The 20,023-nt window shown below is 49.7% G+C and overlaps 1 protein-coding gene across 1 annotated transcript; it reads right to left on the bottom strand.

Annotated features, from left to right (window-relative positions):
* Positions 1-1,867: 1,867 nt before the first annotated feature.
* On the bottom strand, positions 1,868-16,959 carry LOC109749599 (putative cysteine-rich receptor-like protein kinase 20). Its single transcript, XM_073507603.1, is given in 9 exon segments — positions 1,868-2,400; positions 2,829-2,985; positions 3,139-3,376; positions 3,475-3,685; positions 3,764-3,951; positions 4,047-4,157; positions 4,304-4,721; positions 6,048-6,489; positions 16,838-16,959. Coding segments are annotated over 9 exon segments (2,235 nt in total). The 3' UTR covers positions 1,868-2,052.
* Between the last annotated feature and the right edge of the window lie 3,064 nt (positions 16,960-20,023).

Raw genomic sequence — 20,023 nt, 5'->3', positions numbered from 1 at the left:
GTTGCTCCTAAACTCATGAACGAAATTACAAGAATTAAATCTACTAGAGTAGTCTATGATTTCATGCACGATCGCTCCGTATTTTGCTCTGTTCTTCTCCTTAATACTGTCTATCACCTCCTTGCAGTCGGAGGCTACATGGATCGACCGTAGTTGGAGATCTTCCGACAGTGCCAACGCCTCCCCCACTGCGAAAGTTTCTAAGGTTGTAGGGTTGGTGATCGCTGTGAAGCCCAGCGTTGACGCCCCCAAGAACGCTCCTGACTCATCTCTGGCTACTGCTGCAATGGTTCCCACTCCCTGCCTCTCTGCAACTGCTGCATCCACATTGATGTTCGACATATTATGCGGCGGCTTCAGCCATTGCTTCGGTCTCTGTGGCTGGTCGGGCGTTCTCATCGTCGAAACCTTTGTCTGGGTCTGGAACTCAGCGATATACCGTTGAATGAATAGATGTGTAGACAAAGGAGATCGGTGGATATCCTCATAGACCGCTTTCCTCTTTACACTCCAAACAGCCCAAAGTGTGACTGCCATCAACATAAATTGCTGCGAGTTCAGTGCTGCGAGTGTTTTGGTGGGCTTGGTCAGAAACAGGAGCCTCGGACGGGCTGGGCCTCGTCTGCATTATTCAGAAAATGAAAAAAAAACATTCGGTCCAACCGAGTGGACCGAGCCAAAACAGAGAGCTATTAGTTGATGAGTGCTTCTTCGGGAGCCTCACAACGATCATCACCACTTCGCGCCCTCTTAGCCACCCGCCACGTGTGGCACTCCCTCCGGATTTTATTTTTTTATTTTTTCGCACGTGTTTTAGGCTTTTTAAACGGGTTCTTTCGACGTTTCGGTTTTCCACCGGTCTTCCATAGCTTTTGGAATAAAAAATTGGGAATTTTTGTTTGCGTGAAGAAATGCGTTTTCTTTTTTTCTTTCACGAGAGGCACAGTTTTGCTTTCGTGAGAGGCACAACCATGACTCTCAGAAACGGAGAAAAAACAAGTTTTTTGTTTTTTTTCTTTCGTGAGAGTCACGGTTTTGCTTCCGCCAGAGGCACGGTTTTTGCTTTCCCGAGGGGCACGACCAAGACTCTCATAAATGAAAAAAAAGGTGTTTTCTGTTTTTTTCTTCCGCTAGAGTCACAGTTTTGTTTCTGCGAGAGGCACGGTTTTGCTTTCGCGAGAGGCACGACCGTGCCTCTCGGAAACGAAAAAAGACGCATTTTCTGTTTTTTTTTCTTTCGCGAGAGGCACGGTTTTGTTCCCGCGAGAGGCATGGTTGTGCTTTCGCGAGAGACACGGCCGTGCCTTCTCAGAAACGGAAAATTGTTTTTTTTTGTTTTTTCTCCTTTCGCGAGAGGCACGGTTGTGATTTTGCGAGAGGCACGGTCGTGCCTCTTTCGGAAAGGGAAAAAACCGTGCTCCCGGTTTAGTTTTTCTGAATGTTTTTTTGTGTGACAAAAGATTCGTCAAAACCTATTAATATGGGATCTAGTTTTGAATATCTCGACGCGAGGAATCCAACGATTAAAACGGTACAACATTTCGAAGCACGGTTTAAGAGATAAAATGTTTTGCATAAACAGATCAGCGAAAAAAGGAAAACTACCAGGTTGCAACAAGTGGCACATATGCAGCGCGCCATTTGTCACAACTTGAGAAGGAGGGAGTGATCTTTGCGAGGAGTACTCAATCATTGAGTTCGGCCAAAACAGGACCGGACCGGACCTCTTTTCGGGCATCTTTTTACAAACCGGACAGGTTTTTTTTTCAATCGGTCCTCCAATTTCGGTCCGGTTCGGGCGGTCCAGAAGCTGGCTTTTTGGCCCGCTCGGTACGTCCAGCCTCAGCCAGAAGTATAGTTCGTACAATTTTACGGCTCATCTTGTGCCATGCAATATATAGCGTATAATCTGTACAACAACGGTGATGACACCGTCGACAGCCTGGCCGGAAACATCTCAAACCTACACAATCCGTCTGCCTTTCAACATACACAGACACTGAGACAGACACACGTGGTTCTTCCCTCAGCATCTGGAATAGGAGAAAGCAATCACCTCCCTTCTTGGATGGTGCTGATGGTCATGTCGTTGGTGCTGCACGATCCGGTGAAGTGCGTCGACCGTGTCCGCACCCCTGACCTGCCCGCACGGTCCTCTTCATCGTCGCTGGTGACCCTGAGGTGGAAATGCGGCGGCCATCTCGGGTCCGGCAAGGGCACCCCGTCGTGGCCCAGCATCGCCGTCACGTCTGACATCGTCGGCCGATCCATGGCGTTGTCCTGCACGCAAAGCAGCGCCACCTTGACGCACCGCATCATGTCCGTCACCTGCTCGTTGCAGTGGCCCAGCGTCGGGTCGACCAGCTCCAACGCTCTCCCATCCTTCCACAGCTGCCATGCCTGTCGTCCAAAAATAGAATCGTACGCCACATTAATTAATTAATGACATCTAATTTCCGTCAATGGCTTAGGTTGCTGATGTGAACACTAAATACGACGTTTTTGACCTTATGGTAACTGATAAGCCGCTCATTTTTGAATTCAGTTTTGCTAAATCTCAGTCGACTTAAACTTCACGAAGTCTCAGTTGATGCTATATTTCTTTGATTTTGCAGTACAAAATTTATCTTTTCAATTTTCCTTTTTCCTTGTTATATACTACATCATTTTAAGTGTCAGTCGACTGAGACCTAGACACATCCTTTCATATTTTGTCTAGTCTAAGAACAAGAAGAGCTAGGGTTTGGGAGATGTCCAAGTTGGTCGGAAGCGTGTGCTATATATGTTCTTGTTAACTCATGAAACTAAAAACTTCAGCACAAGCTTACGTAGCTGAGGAGGTTGACAAATTCTCCGTAGTGCTGGCCGTGGCCGCTGCCGTTCCTCTTTCCGCTCACTATCTCCAGCAGCAACACACCAAAGCTGAAGACGTCAGACTTGACCGAGAAGAGGCCCTCCGAAGCATACTCAGGTGCCATATAACCGCTAGACAGAGTACAACACAAAACTTGAAGCGGCAGGCGCGGTGAGCAATCTTCAAATCATTCAAAAAGGGGTAAAATGCTTCTCTTACGAGGTGCCGCTGTATTATTCATCACAGTTTGCGTCTCAAAGAAGGGGTAAAAATGCTTCTCTTACTAGGTGCCGACGACCCTGTTGGTGTTGACCTCCACCACGTTTGAGCCGAAGATCCTGGCCATGCCGAAGTCGGAGATCCTGGGGTTGAGATCTTTGTCCAGCAATATGTTGCTGGCCTTCATGTCCCGGTGAATGATGCGCACCCGCGAGTGCTTGTGCAGGTACAGGAGCCCCTGCGTGATCCCTTCGATTATGTGTTGCCGTTTCTTCCAGTCCAACAAGGGCCCCCGCTCTTGGTCTACATTGCACAAAGTGGCTACCATATCAGGAATTCCATTCATGGGAAGAACTGAAGATGGTCTTAAGAAAAGTTCTTGCACGTAGTTAGTAATGTACCGAAGATAAAGAAGTCTAGGCTTCCGTTAGGCATGTACTCATACACCAGCATCTTCTCCTCCTCCTGCACGCAGCAACCCACGAGCTTGACGAGGTTGGTATGCTGCAGCTTGGCAATGAGCTGGATCTCGTTCTTGAACTCAACAAGGCCCTGCCCAGACTGCGCCGCGAGCATCTTCACCGCCACCTCGGTTCCATCAGAAAACATTCCCTGAAAAGAAACACAATGGTAACAAAAAGAATAGCGTTCGATCGATCACATTACATGGTAAATGGCATATCCACTTGCCTTGTACACCGGACCGAAGCCGCCTTGTCCGAGCTTCTTCTCTTCGGAGAAATTATCCGTGGCAGCAGCGAGCTCAGGGAAGTCGTACAACGTGAATTCTGAGCTGCTCTCTTCGATCTTCCAGAGCTTCAGTGCCTCCTCTGTCTTGGAGTTGTTCCTCTTATGTGCTTGTTCTAATTTCGTCTTTCCTGAATTGGATATTTAATTGCAGGTAATGAGTTAAATGACGTCGAGAAAAAGCACGAAATTTTCTTGAAATTGCAATGTGTTGTCTTCTCCTTACCAGCTCCTTTTCTTAGCCTTCTCATGAGTAGAAGGCAGCAAACCAACATAGAACAGAACACCGTAATGGACACGCATAGAATGATGATTAGGGTCTTTCTGTGCTTGCTTCCTGCATGATACAAAAATAAATACTACTATGCAACAATAGTATAACTAGAAAACCTAAAATAGTTCAACAAATTAAGTACCACCAGTTGCTCATGTTTCTATGGCCCTTCATAAAAAAAAGGAGGTACACAGTACACTGTCCCTTACCATTGCTTTCTGTTGGTGAAGATGAGCCACCCTGTAAGCCGATCCTGACGTCGGCCGTGCCGTCGTAGAACTGGTAGCTTTCATAGCGAATATTGCACCGGACGCCGACGATGCGGCCGCCCTCACGGCCGTCGTACCACTGGCGCGTCTGCTCCTGGAGGCCCTGGAAGCAGTGCCAGCACTGCCCCGGGGAGAGGTCCGGCGTGCACTGCGCTAGGCCGTACACCGTCGGCAGCTGCGGGTTGACGTACATAACGGCGCTGGCAAACCGGCGCACCGTGGAATTATACGAGCCGTACATCGCCATCTCCCCGAATAGAGTGCCAACCAGGGACAGGAAGAAGCTCCGGGACGTCGCGTTCCCGCTGTCCCACGCAGCAAACGTCGACCCGTTCACGTCCAGATCAGTATATGGTTACTGAGTCGTCGTTAGTTCCCAGGACTCCTCCGCCCCGACTCCTCCCGTGTCGCCCCTGCGCGGCGACCGGGAGGAACCCTAGCGCCACCGCGTCCTCGTCCCTCCCCTCCCCCGACCTCTCCTCCTCGCCGCTGCCGGGGCGCGCCACCGGGCAAAGCCCGGTCGGCGTCGGCGGCGGCGGGATCTCTTCTCCCATGACTTGCTGGATCTGGCGCTGGAGGTGGGGCGCGCCGGTGCGGGCTTGGGGGCGACGGCAGGGCTCACGCTCGCGTTTTCCCCCGGTGTGCGTGGGAGTCCGCTCGGGGCGCGCGGTGGCGGCCCTCGGCAAGCGGTGGCGGGCGCTGGGCTCTCGGCGGCGCTTCGGCGTGTGCAGGCGGCGGCGGTCCCTGTGCGCGGTCAGCGGCTCCGTCTCTGACCCAGACGACGCGGGGGATGGCGGCGGCCCGGCGTGGCCGGCGATCTGGATGCGGTGGTGCCGGTGGCTCGCTGATCTGCCGATGCTCCAGGGTTCTGCCTGGTGGTGCTGGTGGTGATGGCGGCCCGTGCACTAGAGTTGAATCCCTTCGAATTGATCTGGGTGAAAACTTGCCTTCGGCGTCTGCTAAGGCCGGTGGTGGCGGCGCTATCTGCGTCGTGCCCTTCTTGAAGGCATCGCCGTGGAGAAGTTCAAGGCCACTCTCTGCTACCTCCGGGGGAAACCCTAGATCGGATGATCGGATGACGGCGGCGCTCTGGTGTCGTTCCTCCCTTGGGGGCGTCATTCTTGGAGGGACACACGTGATCGAGGGACCAGAGGACGGATTCTTTGGTGGAGCGGTGATGCATCCTACACACTGATGGCGACGGATCTTGACAGCGTGGCGCAGTGCAGATTCGGAGTTCGCTGTGGGAGGATGGGCTCGCGCAGGAGGACGACGCTGTCGGGCGTCGTGGTGGCGTGGATGGCAGAGAGACCTGGCACGGTACATGCAACAGTACAACTCTAAAGATGGATTGGTGGCAGGTGGCTGCGGCGGCCTCATACCAGGCAGGCGTCCTGGTTGAGGAGTGCACCGGACTGGTAGGTGCCCCATACCCGACAGGCGTCCTGGTTGGGACCTTAGATCTTAGATGTTTAGGTTTGGCTGCGATGTCTGTTTGGTATTAGGCCCAGACTATCTGCGCCACTTCATCAATTGGATAGGTGTAGCGACAGTTGTTGCTTAGACGGTGGCTTTAGTTTTGCTGTTGTATGGCTTTGTAAGGTCTTGTGAGAATAATTAATAAAGTGGCCGTATGCATCGCCCAGATGCAGAGGCCGGGGGTCATCCTCCTTTTATAAAAAACGTCCATGGCGTTTATGACCGGGTTGTTATCTTCCGGCCGCCCCAGGAAATCCTCGCCGGAGTAGCGGAGGGTGCAGAGGTCGTGGTAGAACGTCGCATCCCTCTCGCCAGCGCATAGCGCCCGTAGCTGCTGGAACGCGTTGTGGAGGTAGCCGGAGCACGTGCTGGCGACCGTGATGTCGCCGCGGCAGAGCGCGAGAGCGGAGACTTTTTCCGAGGAGGTGCCGATGGCCGCCGAGGCGTAAAGGGATGGAGAGGTGGAGGCGTTGGTGGGGAGCTTGGCAGTGAGGCGCGCGAGTTTAGCCCCGAAGGCGTCGCTCGCCGTGTAGTTGCCGGTGGTGCCATTGCACGAGTACTCCGAATAGGCGGCGGCGATGGCACGCGGCTCTAGGAAGAGAAGAAGGAGTGTTGTAGGGTGAAACCCTAGAGGGGGTCTTTTCACACTTGGAGAGGGAAAAGGAGGAAGAACACTCAAGAACACAAGGCACAAATCACTCAAACAAACCCAAATATCACATCCACTAGAGTAGCATACATGAGATCCACAAGATTACAAGATGAATCCAAGGAAACAAGCACAAGGTAAGGTTCTTCCCACTCCTAGAGGAGGTGAGGTCTTGATGATGATCTACTCCCTTGCGAGGTCTTGCAATCCACAAGGATTCTTCCCAAAGAGGGGTCTTGATCTCCAAAAGGAGGAGGATACAAGGAGCAAAGCTCTCTTTGGTGTTCTAAAATACTTTGCTAACCCTACCAATGACCTAGGAGGTGCCCTTAAATAGTCTAGGGACGAAACAAGTTGAGAGAGGGGGGTACAAAGGCCAAAAGGCCAAATACACGCGGCTGGACCGGAGGGGACCGGGCACCCGAGCAACTTGGGCCGGGCACCCGGCCTGCTCAGGGGGCGGCGGGCGGGAGGCCGGGCACCCGGGGGCCCAAGACCCGGGCACCCGGGGAGCGCTGGAGGTCGCCAGGTGGGGTGGCCGGGCACCCGGGGCAGCGTCCAGCGGTTGGAGGTGCGGGGGCCGGGCACCCGTGTTGGGGAACGTAGCAGAAATTCAAAATTTTCTACGCATCACCAAGATCAATCTATGGAGTGCTCTAGCAACGAGGGGAAGGGGAGTGCATCTACATACCCTTGTATACCGCGATGCGGAAGCGTTGCAAGAACGAGGATGAAGGAGTCGTACTCGTAGCGATTCAGATCGCGGTTGATTCCGATCTAAGCACCGAAGAACGGTGCCTCCGCGTTCAACACACGTGCAGCCCGGTGACGTCTCCCAGGCCTTGATCCAGCAAGGAGAGAGGGAGAGGTTGGGGAAGACTCCGTCCAGCAGCAGCACGACGGCGTGGTGGTGATGGAGGAGTGTGGCAATCCTGCAGGGCTTCGCCAAGCACCGCGGGAGAAGAGGAGGAAGAGGGGTAGGGCTGCGCCAAGAGAGAGACCATCTCGTATGTTTGCAGCCCCAAATACCTCAAGTATATATAGGGGAAGGGGAGGGGCTGCGCCCCCATCTAGGGTTCCCTCCCCAGGGGTGGCGGCAGCCCCCAAACCCATCTAGGGTGCGGCCAAGGGGAGGAGAGAGGGGGGGCGCCACTAGGGTGGGCCTTAAGGCCCATCTGGACCTAGGGTTTGCCCCCTCCCACTATCCCTGCGCCTTGGGCCTTGGTGGGGGGGCGCACCAGCCCACCTGGAGCTGGTCCCCTCCCACACTTGGCCCACGCAGCCTTCTAGGGCTGGTGGCCCCACCTGGTGGACCCTTGGGACCCTCCCGGTGGTCCCGGTACGTTACCGATAGCACCTGAAACTTTTCCGGTGACCAAAACAGGACTTCCCATATATAAATCTTTACCTCCGGACCATTCCGGAACTCCTCGTGACGTCCGGGATCTCATCCGGGACTCCGAACAACATTCGGTAACCACGTATATCTATTCCCTATAACCCTAGCGTCATCGAACCTTAAGTGTGTAGACCCTACGGGTTCGGGAACCATGCAGACATGACCGAGACGTTCTCCGGTCAATAACCAACAGCGGGATCTGGATACCCATGTTGGCTCCCACATGTTCCACGATGATCTCATCGGATGAACCACGATGTCGGGGATTCAATCAATCCCGTATACAATTCCCTTTGTCCATCGGTATGTTACTTGCCCGAGATTCGATCGTCGGTATCCCGATACCTTGTTCAATCTCGTTACCGGCAAGTCTCTTTACTCGTTCCGTAACTCACATCATCCCGTGATCAACTCCTTGGTCACATTGTGCACATTATGATGATGCCCTACCGAGTGGGCCCAGAGATACCTCTCCGTTTACACGGAGTGACAAATCCCAGTATCGATTCGTGCCAACCCAACAGACACTTTCGGAGATACCTGTAGTGCAACTTTATAGTCACCCAGTTACGTTGTGACGTTTGGTACACCCAAAGCGTTCTTATGGTATCCGGGAGTTTCACAATCTCATGGTCTAAGGAAATGATACTTGACATTAGAAAAGCTCTGAGCAAACGAACTACACGATCTTGTGCTAGGCTTAGGATTGGGTCTTGTCCATCACATCATTCTCCTAATGATGTGATCCCGTTATCAACGACATCCAATGTCCATGGTCAGGAAACCGTAACCATCTATTGATCAACGAGCTAGTCAACTAGAGGCTTACTAGGGACATGGTGTTGTCTATGTATCCACACATGTATCTGAGTTTCCTATCAATACAATTCTAACATGGATAATAAACGATTATCATGAACAAGGAAATATAATAATAACCAATTTATTATTGCCTCTAGGGCATATTTCCAATAGTCTCCCACTTGCACTAGAGTCAATAATCTAGTTCACATCACCATGTGATGAACACTGACAGGTCACATCACCATGTGACCAACATCCAAAGAGTTTACTAGAGTCAACAATCTAGTTCACATCACTATGTGATTAATACTCAGTGAGTTCTGGTTTGATCATGTTATGCTTGTGAGAGAGGTTATTAGTCAACGGGTCTGAACCTTTCAGATTCGTGTGTGCTTTACGAATATCTATGTCATCTTGTGGATGCTACCACGCGCTACTTGGAGCCATTTCAAATAACTGCTCTACTATACGAATCCGGTTTACTGCTCAGAGTCATCCGGATTAGTGTCAAAGTTCGCATCGACGTAACCCTTTACGACGAACTCCTTCTCACCTCCATAATCGAGAAAATTCCTTAGTCCACTAGATACTAAGGATAAGTTCGAGCGCTGTCATGTGATCCATTCCCGGATCACTATTGTACCCCTTGACCAACTCATGGCAAGGCACACTTCATGTGCGGTACACAACATAGCATTCTGTAGAGCCTACGTCTAAAGCATAGGGGACGACCTTCGTCCTTTCTCTCTCTTCTGCTGTGGTCAGGTCTTGAGTCTTACTCAATACTCACACCTTGTAACACAGCCAAGAACTCCTTCTTTGCTGATCTATTTTGAACTCTTTCAAAATCATGTCAAGGTGTGCATTCTTTGAAAGTATCATCAGGCGTCTTGATCTATCTCTATAGATCTTGATGCCCAATATGTAAGCAGCTTTATCCAGGTCTTCCTTTGAAAAACTCCTTTCAAACAACCCTTTATGCTTTCCAGAAATTTTACATCATTTCGGATCAACAATATGTCATTCACATATACTTATCAGAAATGTTGTAGCGCTCCCACTCACTTTATTGTAAATACAAGTTTCTAACAAACTTTGTATAAACCCAAAAACTTTGATCACTCCATCAAAGCGTATATTCTGACTCCGAGATGCTTGCTCTAATCCATGGAAGGATCGCTGGAGCTAGCATACCTTTTAGCATCCTTAGGATCGACAAAACCTTTCTGATTGTATCACATACAACCTTTCCTTACGAAAACTGGTAAGGAGACTTGTTTTGACATCCATCTGCCAGATTTCATAAATGCAGCTAATGCTAACATGATTCTGACGGACTTAAGCATCGCTACGGATGAGAAAATCTCATCGTAGTCAACTCCTTGAACTTGTGAAAATACTCTTTGCCACAAGTCGAGCTTCATAGACGGTAACATTACCGTCCATGTCCGTCTTCATCTTAAAGATCCATTTATGTTAATGGCTTGCCGATCATCGGGCAAGTTCACCAAAGTCCATGCTTTGTTCTGATACATGGATCCTATCTCGGATTTCATGGATTCTAACCATTTGTCGGAATATGGGCCCACCGTCGCTTCTCCATAGCTCGTAGGTTCATTGTTGTCTAGCAACATGACTTCCAAGACAGGATCACGCATTACTCTGAAGTAGTACGCATCCTCGTCGTCCTACGAGGTTTGGTAGTGACTTGATCCGAAGTTTCATGATCACTATCATAAGCTTCCACTTCAATTGGTGTAGGTGCCACAGGAACAACTTCCTGTGCCCTGCTACACACTAGTTGAAGTGACGGTTCAATAACCTTATCAAGTCTCCACCATCCTCCCACTCAATTCTTTCGAGACAAACTTTTCCTCGAGAAAGGACTCGTTTCTAGAAGCAATTACTTTTGCTTCCAGATCTGAAATAGGAGGTATACCCAACTGTTTTGGGTATTCTATGAAGATGCGTTTATCCGCTTTGGGTTCGAGCTTATCAGCCTGGAACTTTTTTCACATAAGCATCGCAGCCCCAAACTTTTAAGAAACGACAACTTAGGTTTCTCTAAACGGTGTCGTCTCAACGGAATTGCGTGGTGCCCCTTTTAAAGTGAATGCGGTTGTCTCTAATGCCTAACCCATTAACGATAGTGGTAATTCGATAAGAGACATCATGGTATGCACCATATCCAATAGGGTGCAGTTATGATGTTCGGACACACCATCACACTGTGGTGTTCCAGGCGGTATTGATTGTGAAACACTTTCCACAATGTCTTAATTGTGTGCCAAACTCGTAACTCAGATACTCATCTCTATGATCATATCACAGACATTTTATCCTCTTGTCACGACGATCTTCAACTTCACTCTGAAATTACTTGAACCTTTCAATAATTCAGACTTGTGTTTTATCAAGTAAATACACTCAGCATCTACTCAAATCATCTGCGAAGTAAGAACATAACGATATCCACTGCATGCCTCAGCACTCATTGGACTGCATCCATCAAAATGTATTACTTCCAATAAGTTGCTCTCTTGTTCCATCTTACTAAAAACGAGGCCTTTCAGTCATCTTGCCCATGTGGTATGATTTGTATGTCTCAAGTGATTCAAAATCAAGTGAGTCCAAACGATCCATCTGCATGGAGTTTCTTCATGCATATATACCAATAGACATGGTTCGCATGTCTCAATCTTTTCAAAAATGACTGAGTCCAAAGATCCATCTACATGGAGCTTCTTCATGCGTTCTATACCAATATGACTCAAATGGCAATGCCACAAGTATGTGGTACTATTTTATTTCTTTTGGCACGAACATGTGTATTACTACGATCGAGATTCATTTTAGGTGCAAGACCATTGAAGGTATTATTCAAATAAACAAAGTAACCATTGTTCTCCTTAAATGAATAACAGTATTGCGATAAACATAATCCAATCATGTTTATGCTCAACGCAAACACCAATCTCGATGGTAGAGGGAGCATGCGATGCTTGATCACATCAACCTTGGAAACACTTCCAACACACATCGTCATCTCACCTTTAGCTAGTCTCCATTTATTCCGCAGCTTTTATTTCGAGTTACTAACACTTAGCAACCCAACCGGTATCTAATACCCCGGTGCTGCTAGGAGTACTAGTAAAGTACACATTCATATAATGTATATCCAATATACTTCTGTCGACCTTGCCTGCCTTCTCATCTACCAAGTATCTAGGGTAGTTCTGCTTTAGTGACCGTTCCCCTCATTACAGAAGCACTTAGTCTCGGGTTTGGGTTTAACCTTGGGATTCTTCACTAGAGCAGCAAATGATTTCTGTTTCATGAAGTATCCCTTTTGCCCTTGCCCTTCTAGAAACTAGTGGTTTTATTAACCATCAACAATTGATGCTCCTTCTTGATTTCTACTTTCGCGGTGTCAAACATCGCGAGTTGCTCAAGGATCATCATATCTATCCCTGATATGTTATAGTTCATCACGAAGCTCTAATAGCTTGGTGGCAGTGACTATGGAGAACCATCACTATCTTATCTGGAAGATTAACTCCCACTCGATTCAAGTGATTGTAGTACTCAGACAATCTGAGCACATGCTCAACTATTGAGCTTTTCTCCCTTAGTTTGCAGGCTTAAGAAACTTGTCAGAGGTCTCATACCTCTTGACGTGGGCACTAGTCTGAAATCCCAATTTCAGTCTTCGGAACATCTCATATGTTCCGCGACGTTTCAAAAACCGTCTTTGGTGCCACAATTCAAAACCGTTAGCATTACGCACTGAACTATCACGTAGTTATCAAAACGTGTATGTCAGATGTTCCGCAACATCTACAGACGACGCTGAGGTTCAGCACACCAAGCGGTGCATTAAGGACATAAGCCTTCTGTGCAGCAATGAGGACAATCCTCAGTTTACGGACCCAGTCCGCATAATTGCTACTATCAACTTTCAACTAAATTTTCTCTAGGAACATATCTTAAACAGTAGAACTAAAGCGCAAGCTATGACATAATTTGCAAAGACCTTTTGACTATGTTCATGATAATGAAGTTCATCTGATTATTGAACTCCCACTCAGATAGACATCCCTCTAGTCATCTAAGTGATACATGATCCGAGTCAAACTAGGCCGTGTCCGATCATCACGTGAGACGGACTAGTCATCATCGGTGAACATCTCCATGTAGATCGCATCTACTATACGACTCATGTTCGACCTTTCGGTCTCTTGTGTTCCGAGGCCATGTCTGTACATGCTAGGCTCGTCAAGTCAACCTAAGTGTTTCGCATGTGTTCCGAGCCCATGTCTGTACATGCTAGGCTCGTCAACACCCGTTGTATTCGAACGTTAGAATCTATCACACCCGATCATCACGTGGTGCTTCGAAACAACGAACCTTCGCAACGGTGCATAGTTAGGGGGAACACGTCTCTTGAAATTTTAGTGAGGGATCATCTTACTTACTACCGTCGTTCTAAGCAAATAAGATGCAAAACATGATAAACATCACATGCAATCAAATAGTGACATGATATGGCCAATATCATTTTGCTCCTTTGATCTCCATCTTCGGGGCACCATGATCATCTTCGTCACCGGCATGACACCATGATCTCCATCATCATGATCCCCATCATTGTGTCTTTATGAAGTTGTCACGCCAACGATTACTTCTACTTCTATGGCTAACGCGCTTAGCAATAAAGTAAAGTAATTTACATGGCGTTATTCAATGACACGCAGGTCATACAAAAAATAAAGACAACTCCTATGGCTCCTGCTGGTTGTCATACTCATCGACATGCAAGTCGTGATCCCTATTACAAGAATATGATCAATCTCATACATCACATATATCATTCATCATATCTTCTGGCCATATCACATCACATAGCACATGCTGCAAAAACAAGTTAGACGTCCTCTAATTGTTGTTGCAAGCTTTTACGTGGCTTGTATAGGTTTCTAGCAAGAACGTTTCTTACCTACGTAAAACCACAACGTGATATGCCAATTTCTATTTACTCTTCATAAGGACCCTTTTCATCGAATCCGTTCCGACTAAAGTGGGAGAGACAGACACCCGCTAGCCACCTTATGCAACTAGTGCATGTCAGTCGGTGGAACCTGTCTCACGTAAGCGTACGTGTAAGGTCGGTCCGGGCCGCTTCATCCCACAATGCCGCCGAAACAAGATAAGACTAGTAGCGGCAAGAAGAATTGGCAACATCTACGCCCACAACTGCTTTGTGTTCTACTCGTGCATAGAAACTACGCATAGACCTAGCTCATGATGCCACTGTTGGGGAACGTAGCAGAAATTCAAAATTTTCTACGCATCACCAAGATCAATCTATGGAGTGCTCTAGCAACGAGGGGAAGGGGAGTGCATCTACATACCCTTGTAGATCGCGATGCGGAAGCGTTGCAAGAACACGGATGAAGGAGTCGTACTCGTAGCGATTCAGATCGCGGTTGATTCCGATCTAAGCACCGAAGAACGGTGCCTCCGCGTTCAACACACGTGCAGCCCGGTGACGTCTCCCACGCCTTGATCCAGCAAGGAGAGAGGGAGAGGTTGGGGAAGACTCCGTCCAGCAGCAGCACGACGGCGTGGTGGTGATGGAGGAGTGTGGCAATCCTGCAGGGCTTCGCCAAGCACCGCGGGAGAGGAGGAGGAAGAGGGGTAGGGCTGCGCCAAGAGAGAGACCATCTCGTATGTTTGCAGCCCCAAATACCTCAAGTATATATAGGGGAAGGGGAGGGGCTGCGCCCCCATCTAGGGTTCCCTCCCCAGGGGTGGCGGCAGCCCCCAAACCCATCTAGGGTGCGGCCAAGGGGAGGAGAGATGGGGGGGGGCGCCACAAGGGTGGGCCTTAAGGCCCATCTGGACCTAGGGTTTGCCCCCTCCCACTATCCCTGTGCGTTGGGCCTTGGTGGGGGGGGGGGGGGGCGCACCAGCCCACCTGGAGCTGGTCCCCTCCCACACTTGGCCCACGCAGCCTTCTGGGGCTGGTGGCCCCACCTGGTGGACCCCCGGGACCCTCCCGGTGGTCCTGGTACGTTACCGATAGCACCCGAAACTTTTCCGATGACCAAAACAGGACTTCCCATTTATAAATCTTTACCTCCGGACCATTCCGGAACTCCTCGTGACGTCCGGGATCTCATCCGGGACTCCGAACAACATTCGCTAACCACGTATATCTATTCCCTATAACCCTAGTGTCATCAAACCTTAAGTGTGTAGACCCTACGGGTTCGGGAACCATGCAGACATGACCAAGACGTTCTCCGGTCAATAACCAATAGCGGGATCTGGATACCCATGTTGGCTCCCACATGTTCCACGATGATCTCATCGGATGAACCACGATGTCGGGGATTCAATCAATCCCGTATACAATTCCCTTTGTCCATCGGTATGTTACTTGCCCGAGATTCGATCGTCGGTATCCCGATACCTTGTTCAATCTCGTTACCGGCAAGTCTCTTTACTCGTTCCGTAACTCACATCATCCCGTGATCAACTCCTTGGTCACATTGTGCACATTATGATGATGCCCTACCGAGTGGGCCCAGAGATACCTCTCCGTTTACACGGAGTGACAAATCCCAGTATCGATTCGTGCCAACCCAACAGACACTTTCGGAGATACCTGTAGTGCAACTTTATAGTCACCCAGTTACGTTGTGACGTTTGGTACACCCAAAGCGTTCTTATGGTATCCGGGAGTTTCACAATCTCATGGTCTAAGGAAATGATACTTGACATTAGAAAAGCTCTGAGCAAACGAACTACACGATCTTGTGCTAGGCTTAGGATTGGGTCTTGTCCATCACATCATTCTCCTAATGATGTGATCCCGTTATCAACGACATCCAATGTCCATGGTCAGGAAACCGTAACCATCTATTGATCAACGAGCTAGTCAACTAGAGGCTTACTAGGGACATGGTGTTGTCTATGTATCCACACATGTATCTGAGTTTCCTATCAATACAATTCTAGCATGGATAATAAACGATTATCATGAACAAGGAAATATAATAATAACCAATTTATTATTGCCTCTAGGGCATATTTCCAACAACCCGGCCGGCCAAGGCCCGGGCACCCTGGGGCGCGGCTGGAGGCTGGCAGGAGCCCGGGCACCCGGGGGCTGCAGGTGCCGGGCACCCGGGGTGTCCAGGGGTTTTGCCCCTCCTCCTCCTTCACTCTTCTCGATCTCTCCTTCCTTCTCTTGCTCCATGGATGCTCGCAGCTTCACCTACTCCTTCTCACGATCATCTCCTTGGTACCCTAGAATGCATAACATGTCTTTATGAGGTAGAACCCAATTCTCACGCGATTCCGAACGAAACTCGAAGAGGAGAGAATCAACCTCGTTCTCGATGGCGCGTGCACGTGCTCTTGTCATCGGTCCTCGCGGTGCTTGCGGTGGTGAAGTAGTGTCGGTGCGGGTAGATCATTGTTCGCTTGTTGGTGCATTCGAAGGACTTTTGTCCTCGGCCACCACATGTGAAACACTTGAATGAACTTGTCTTGACGGTGTCGTTTGGTGGCGCCGAAGATGAGGAAGACTTGGACTTGTAGGTGCTTGCCGGAGGACGAGTCGAGGAGGGAGTAGCTTGCTTGGAACTTGACTTGTCGCCGGTACTTGGTGATGCTCTAGTTGAGGTAGGAGGTGCTGAAGTCGCGGGAACTTGAGAGTAGGAGCCCTAGGTCTTGGACGAGTACTTGGCGTATTTGAAGTCATCTTGAACTTGTCGCTCGGCCTTGGTCGCTTGATGAACTAGCTCGAGAAGGTTTGAGTATGGTTGGAAGTCGGCAATCCGCTTGATTGGGTGGTTGAGGCCGTTCAAGAAGCGTGCCATTGTTTGCTCGTCGTCTTCCTTGACATTGGTTCGTATCATGGCAATCTCCATTTCTTGGTAGTATTCTTCCACCGTCTTCGTGCCTTGTTTGAGGAGTTGCAACTTCTTGAAGAGATCACGGGTGTAGTGTGTAGGCACGAAGCGAGCTCTCATGACATCCTTCATTTCCGTCCAAGTTGTGATTGGTGGTTCGCCTCTTGTATGTCGTCGCTCGATCACTTGTTCCCACCAAATGAGGACGTAGTCTTTGAAACTCGAGGGAGGCCATGGCGATCTTCTTTTCCTCGTCGTAGTTGTGAAGACGGAATATCTTGTCCGCCTTCAAGGCCCTTGAGAGATACTCTTCGGGGTCATTGCTCCCGGAGAACTTGGGCATGGTGAACTGAGCTTGCCATAGCGGAGTTCTTCATCGAAGTAGCGGTTTTGATGTCGCTCTTGTCATGGAGGGAGGTCCTCAAATGCTAGTTCCTCGAGAGGTCGCTCTTGGCGTGGAGGAGGGTCTTGAAGCACATGTTCCCCTTGATGTCGTTCTTGCCGTGGAAGAGGACGAGGGATATGCTCTTGGTTGCGCCTTTCTTATTGTTCTTCGCGATGCACGACTTCTTCTTGTATCTCCCAGCGAAGAGCTTCTTCTTGTTCTCGCACTTGGCGGTTTCGTTCTTCAACGGCTCTAGTGGCGTCGCGGAGTGCGCGTTGTGCTTCGAGTTCTTGAGCTTCACGGCGTCCTTGAGCTTGACGGATTGCATCATCGGTTTGAGGTTCTTGACGAGGCACTTGGTGAGGTATTTGCTCTTTCTCCATTGCTTCTTGCGCTTGTTGTCGCACTCTTTCACGTGCTCGGACTCGGTCTTGTAAGCCATTGCCATGGAATGGATTTTCTTGAGCTTGGCGATCTTGAGGTGCTTGACGTCGAGGGGCTTGAGCTCGGGGAGGACTTGTATCATAGGCGGAGTAGTCCGAAGAGTGTCGACTTTAGCGGTGGCTTGAGTGGCGCCGTCTTGTTGAAGTAGACGAGGAAGGCGGGCGTCGCACGATCATGTTGCAGAGCTCTTCCATTTGTGTAGTGAACTTGTCGTCGATGTAGTCGCGGTTCCTTGCTTCCGCTTGACGAACGTCGGCGGTGAGTCGGTCAAGGCGTTCACCCAAGGCCTCATTTTCTTGATGGAGAGCTCTTTGCGCGATGAAGAAGTGGTTCTTGGTGACGTAGCCGTTATCATCATCTTGCTCCACGAAAAGTGGGTTCGCCGACGAACTTGGCCTATCCATCATAACCAAATGGGGTGAGTAGGAAAGTGAGAGAACAATACCGACGTTACCTTTTCCGAAGATTGAGGATGTAACAAGTGTCACTCAATGTAATGCCACAATAGTAGAATTGGAACCGGGTTTGTTTCTCACACCTACAAGTAAGAGGCTTATGGAGTAGCTCGGTTAGGATGGTGGCAAAAATTTGAAGCAAAGTGTTATTCAAGATATCGATAAGGTTGAGAAGGTTCACAAAAATGCAAGTAAAGCAAATAGATCAAAGCCAAGGATATCACTAGGAACACACACACGGAAGATAGATGGGATCCGCACAACCAAGGGGTGAGCTCAAAATGTGCAACCACGGAGAATGCTCTTGTTGTGCGAATGCTAGAGAGACGCTAGCTCGATTGCTCAAATGGGCGAGATACGCATGTGCACCAACCTGTAAGAGAAACGTGCCGTCTTCAATCCCAACTATGCTATGTATGCCGTGACCAAGATGATATGCAAAATGGCTCAATGCTATTGCTTATAAGCTCTTTGTTTCTCCTCTTTTGCTTAAAAGCTTTTCTTTCTTTTCTTTTTTTCCACTACGCTTGATGCTCGAGCCAAGTACGATATGAGACAAGTATGTAAGATATGCACGGGAGAGACTTATGGCACTAAGATGATAACAAGATCACTACGGTGCACAATAGCGTGGCCCGGCAATTCTCAACTCGCTAGTCTCGATGGGTAAGCAACGCAAAAGGCTCGGGCTATCAATGCAAAAGCAAAGGTAAGTGTCGTCGAGGTTACTGTCCTTTCTTACGGTTAGCGGTGAAGATGACTCCGAGGCGATAATGTCGATGTCACACGCTCCTAAGTAGCCGAAACACCTTAGGAAACGCAAATCGCAACTCAAAATCGGTCAAATGCGGAAGGTGGGTGTTTTTGTGTTGATTTTTTGGGTGGAGGCTAATGGTGGTGGTAATGATATATGTGGATGGTGGTGTCAAGAGCTTCCAAACAAGCTAAAGAACACAAAAAAGGACTTGGGAGGTGGAAGTTATGGCCAAAACGGTGTTGGAAGGGGGCGGATTTGGGGGGTGCGGGCACCCGGGCGTGGGAGGTGCGGGTGCCCGGGGTGTTCAGGGGAAAATGGCCCGGGGGTGCGGGTGCCCGGTGGTTCGAGGTGCGGGTACCCGGTAGTGGCCGATTTGGGCGGAAATCTTTGGGGAAAGGCCAAATTCGGTGGATTTCGTGGTGGGAAGAGTGGGGATTGTTGGGGAGGGGCTAGATCCACTTGCCAAACATCAAATCGATGGACCAAAACAACCAAATCTCACAAGATCCAACAAATTGCAAGAAAATTTTTTGGGGCTATTTTTTGTGGGGAATTTTCAAATTTGGACGAAAAACAACAAAATCAAGCTAGCAAATGGGGGGATGGGACTCCAAGATGTGAATCAACCTTGCTCATGATGCCAAGATATTGTAGGGTGAAACCCTAGAGGGGATCTTTTCACACTTAGCGGGGGAAAAGGAGGAAGAACACTCAAGAACACAAGGCACAAATCACTCAAACAAGACCCAAATATCACATCCACTAGAGTAGCATACATGAGATCCACAATATTACAAGATCAATCCAAGGAAACAAGCACAAGGTAAAGTTCTTCCCACTCCTAGAGGAGGTGAGGTCTTGATGATGATCTACTCCCTTGGGAGGTTTGCAATCCACAAGGATTCTTCCCAAAGAGGGGTCTTGATCTCCAACAGGAGGAGGATACAAGGAGCAAAGCTCTCTTTGGTGTTCTAAAATACTTTGCTAACCCTACCAATGACCTAGGAGGTGCCCTTAAATAGTCTAGGGACGAAACAAGTTGAGAGAAGGGGTTACAAAGGCCAAAAGGCCAAATACACGCGGCTGGACCGGAGGGGACCGTGCACCCGGGCAACTTGGGCCGGGCACCCGACCTGCTCAGGGGGCGGCGGGCGGGAGGCCGGGCACCCGGGGGCCCAAGACCCGGGCACCCGGGGGAGCGCTGGAGGTCGCCAGGTGGGGTGGCCGGGCACCCGGGGCCTCAAGCCCGGGCACCCGGGGCAGCGTCCAGCGGCTGGAGGTGCGGGGGCCGGGCACCCGGCCGGCCAAGGCCCGGGCACCCTGGGGCGCGGCTGGAGGCTGGCAGGAGCCCGGGCACCCGGGGGCT

This window comes from Aegilops tauschii, chromosome 2 (assembly GCF_002575655.3).
Source record: "Aegilops tauschii subsp. strangulata cultivar AL8/78 chromosome 2, Aet v6.0, whole genome shotgun sequence".
Taxonomy (NCBI): Eukaryota; Viridiplantae; Streptophyta; class Magnoliopsida; order Poales; family Poaceae; genus Aegilops; species Aegilops tauschii.
This window is presented reverse-complemented; position numbering and strand designations above follow the sequence as displayed.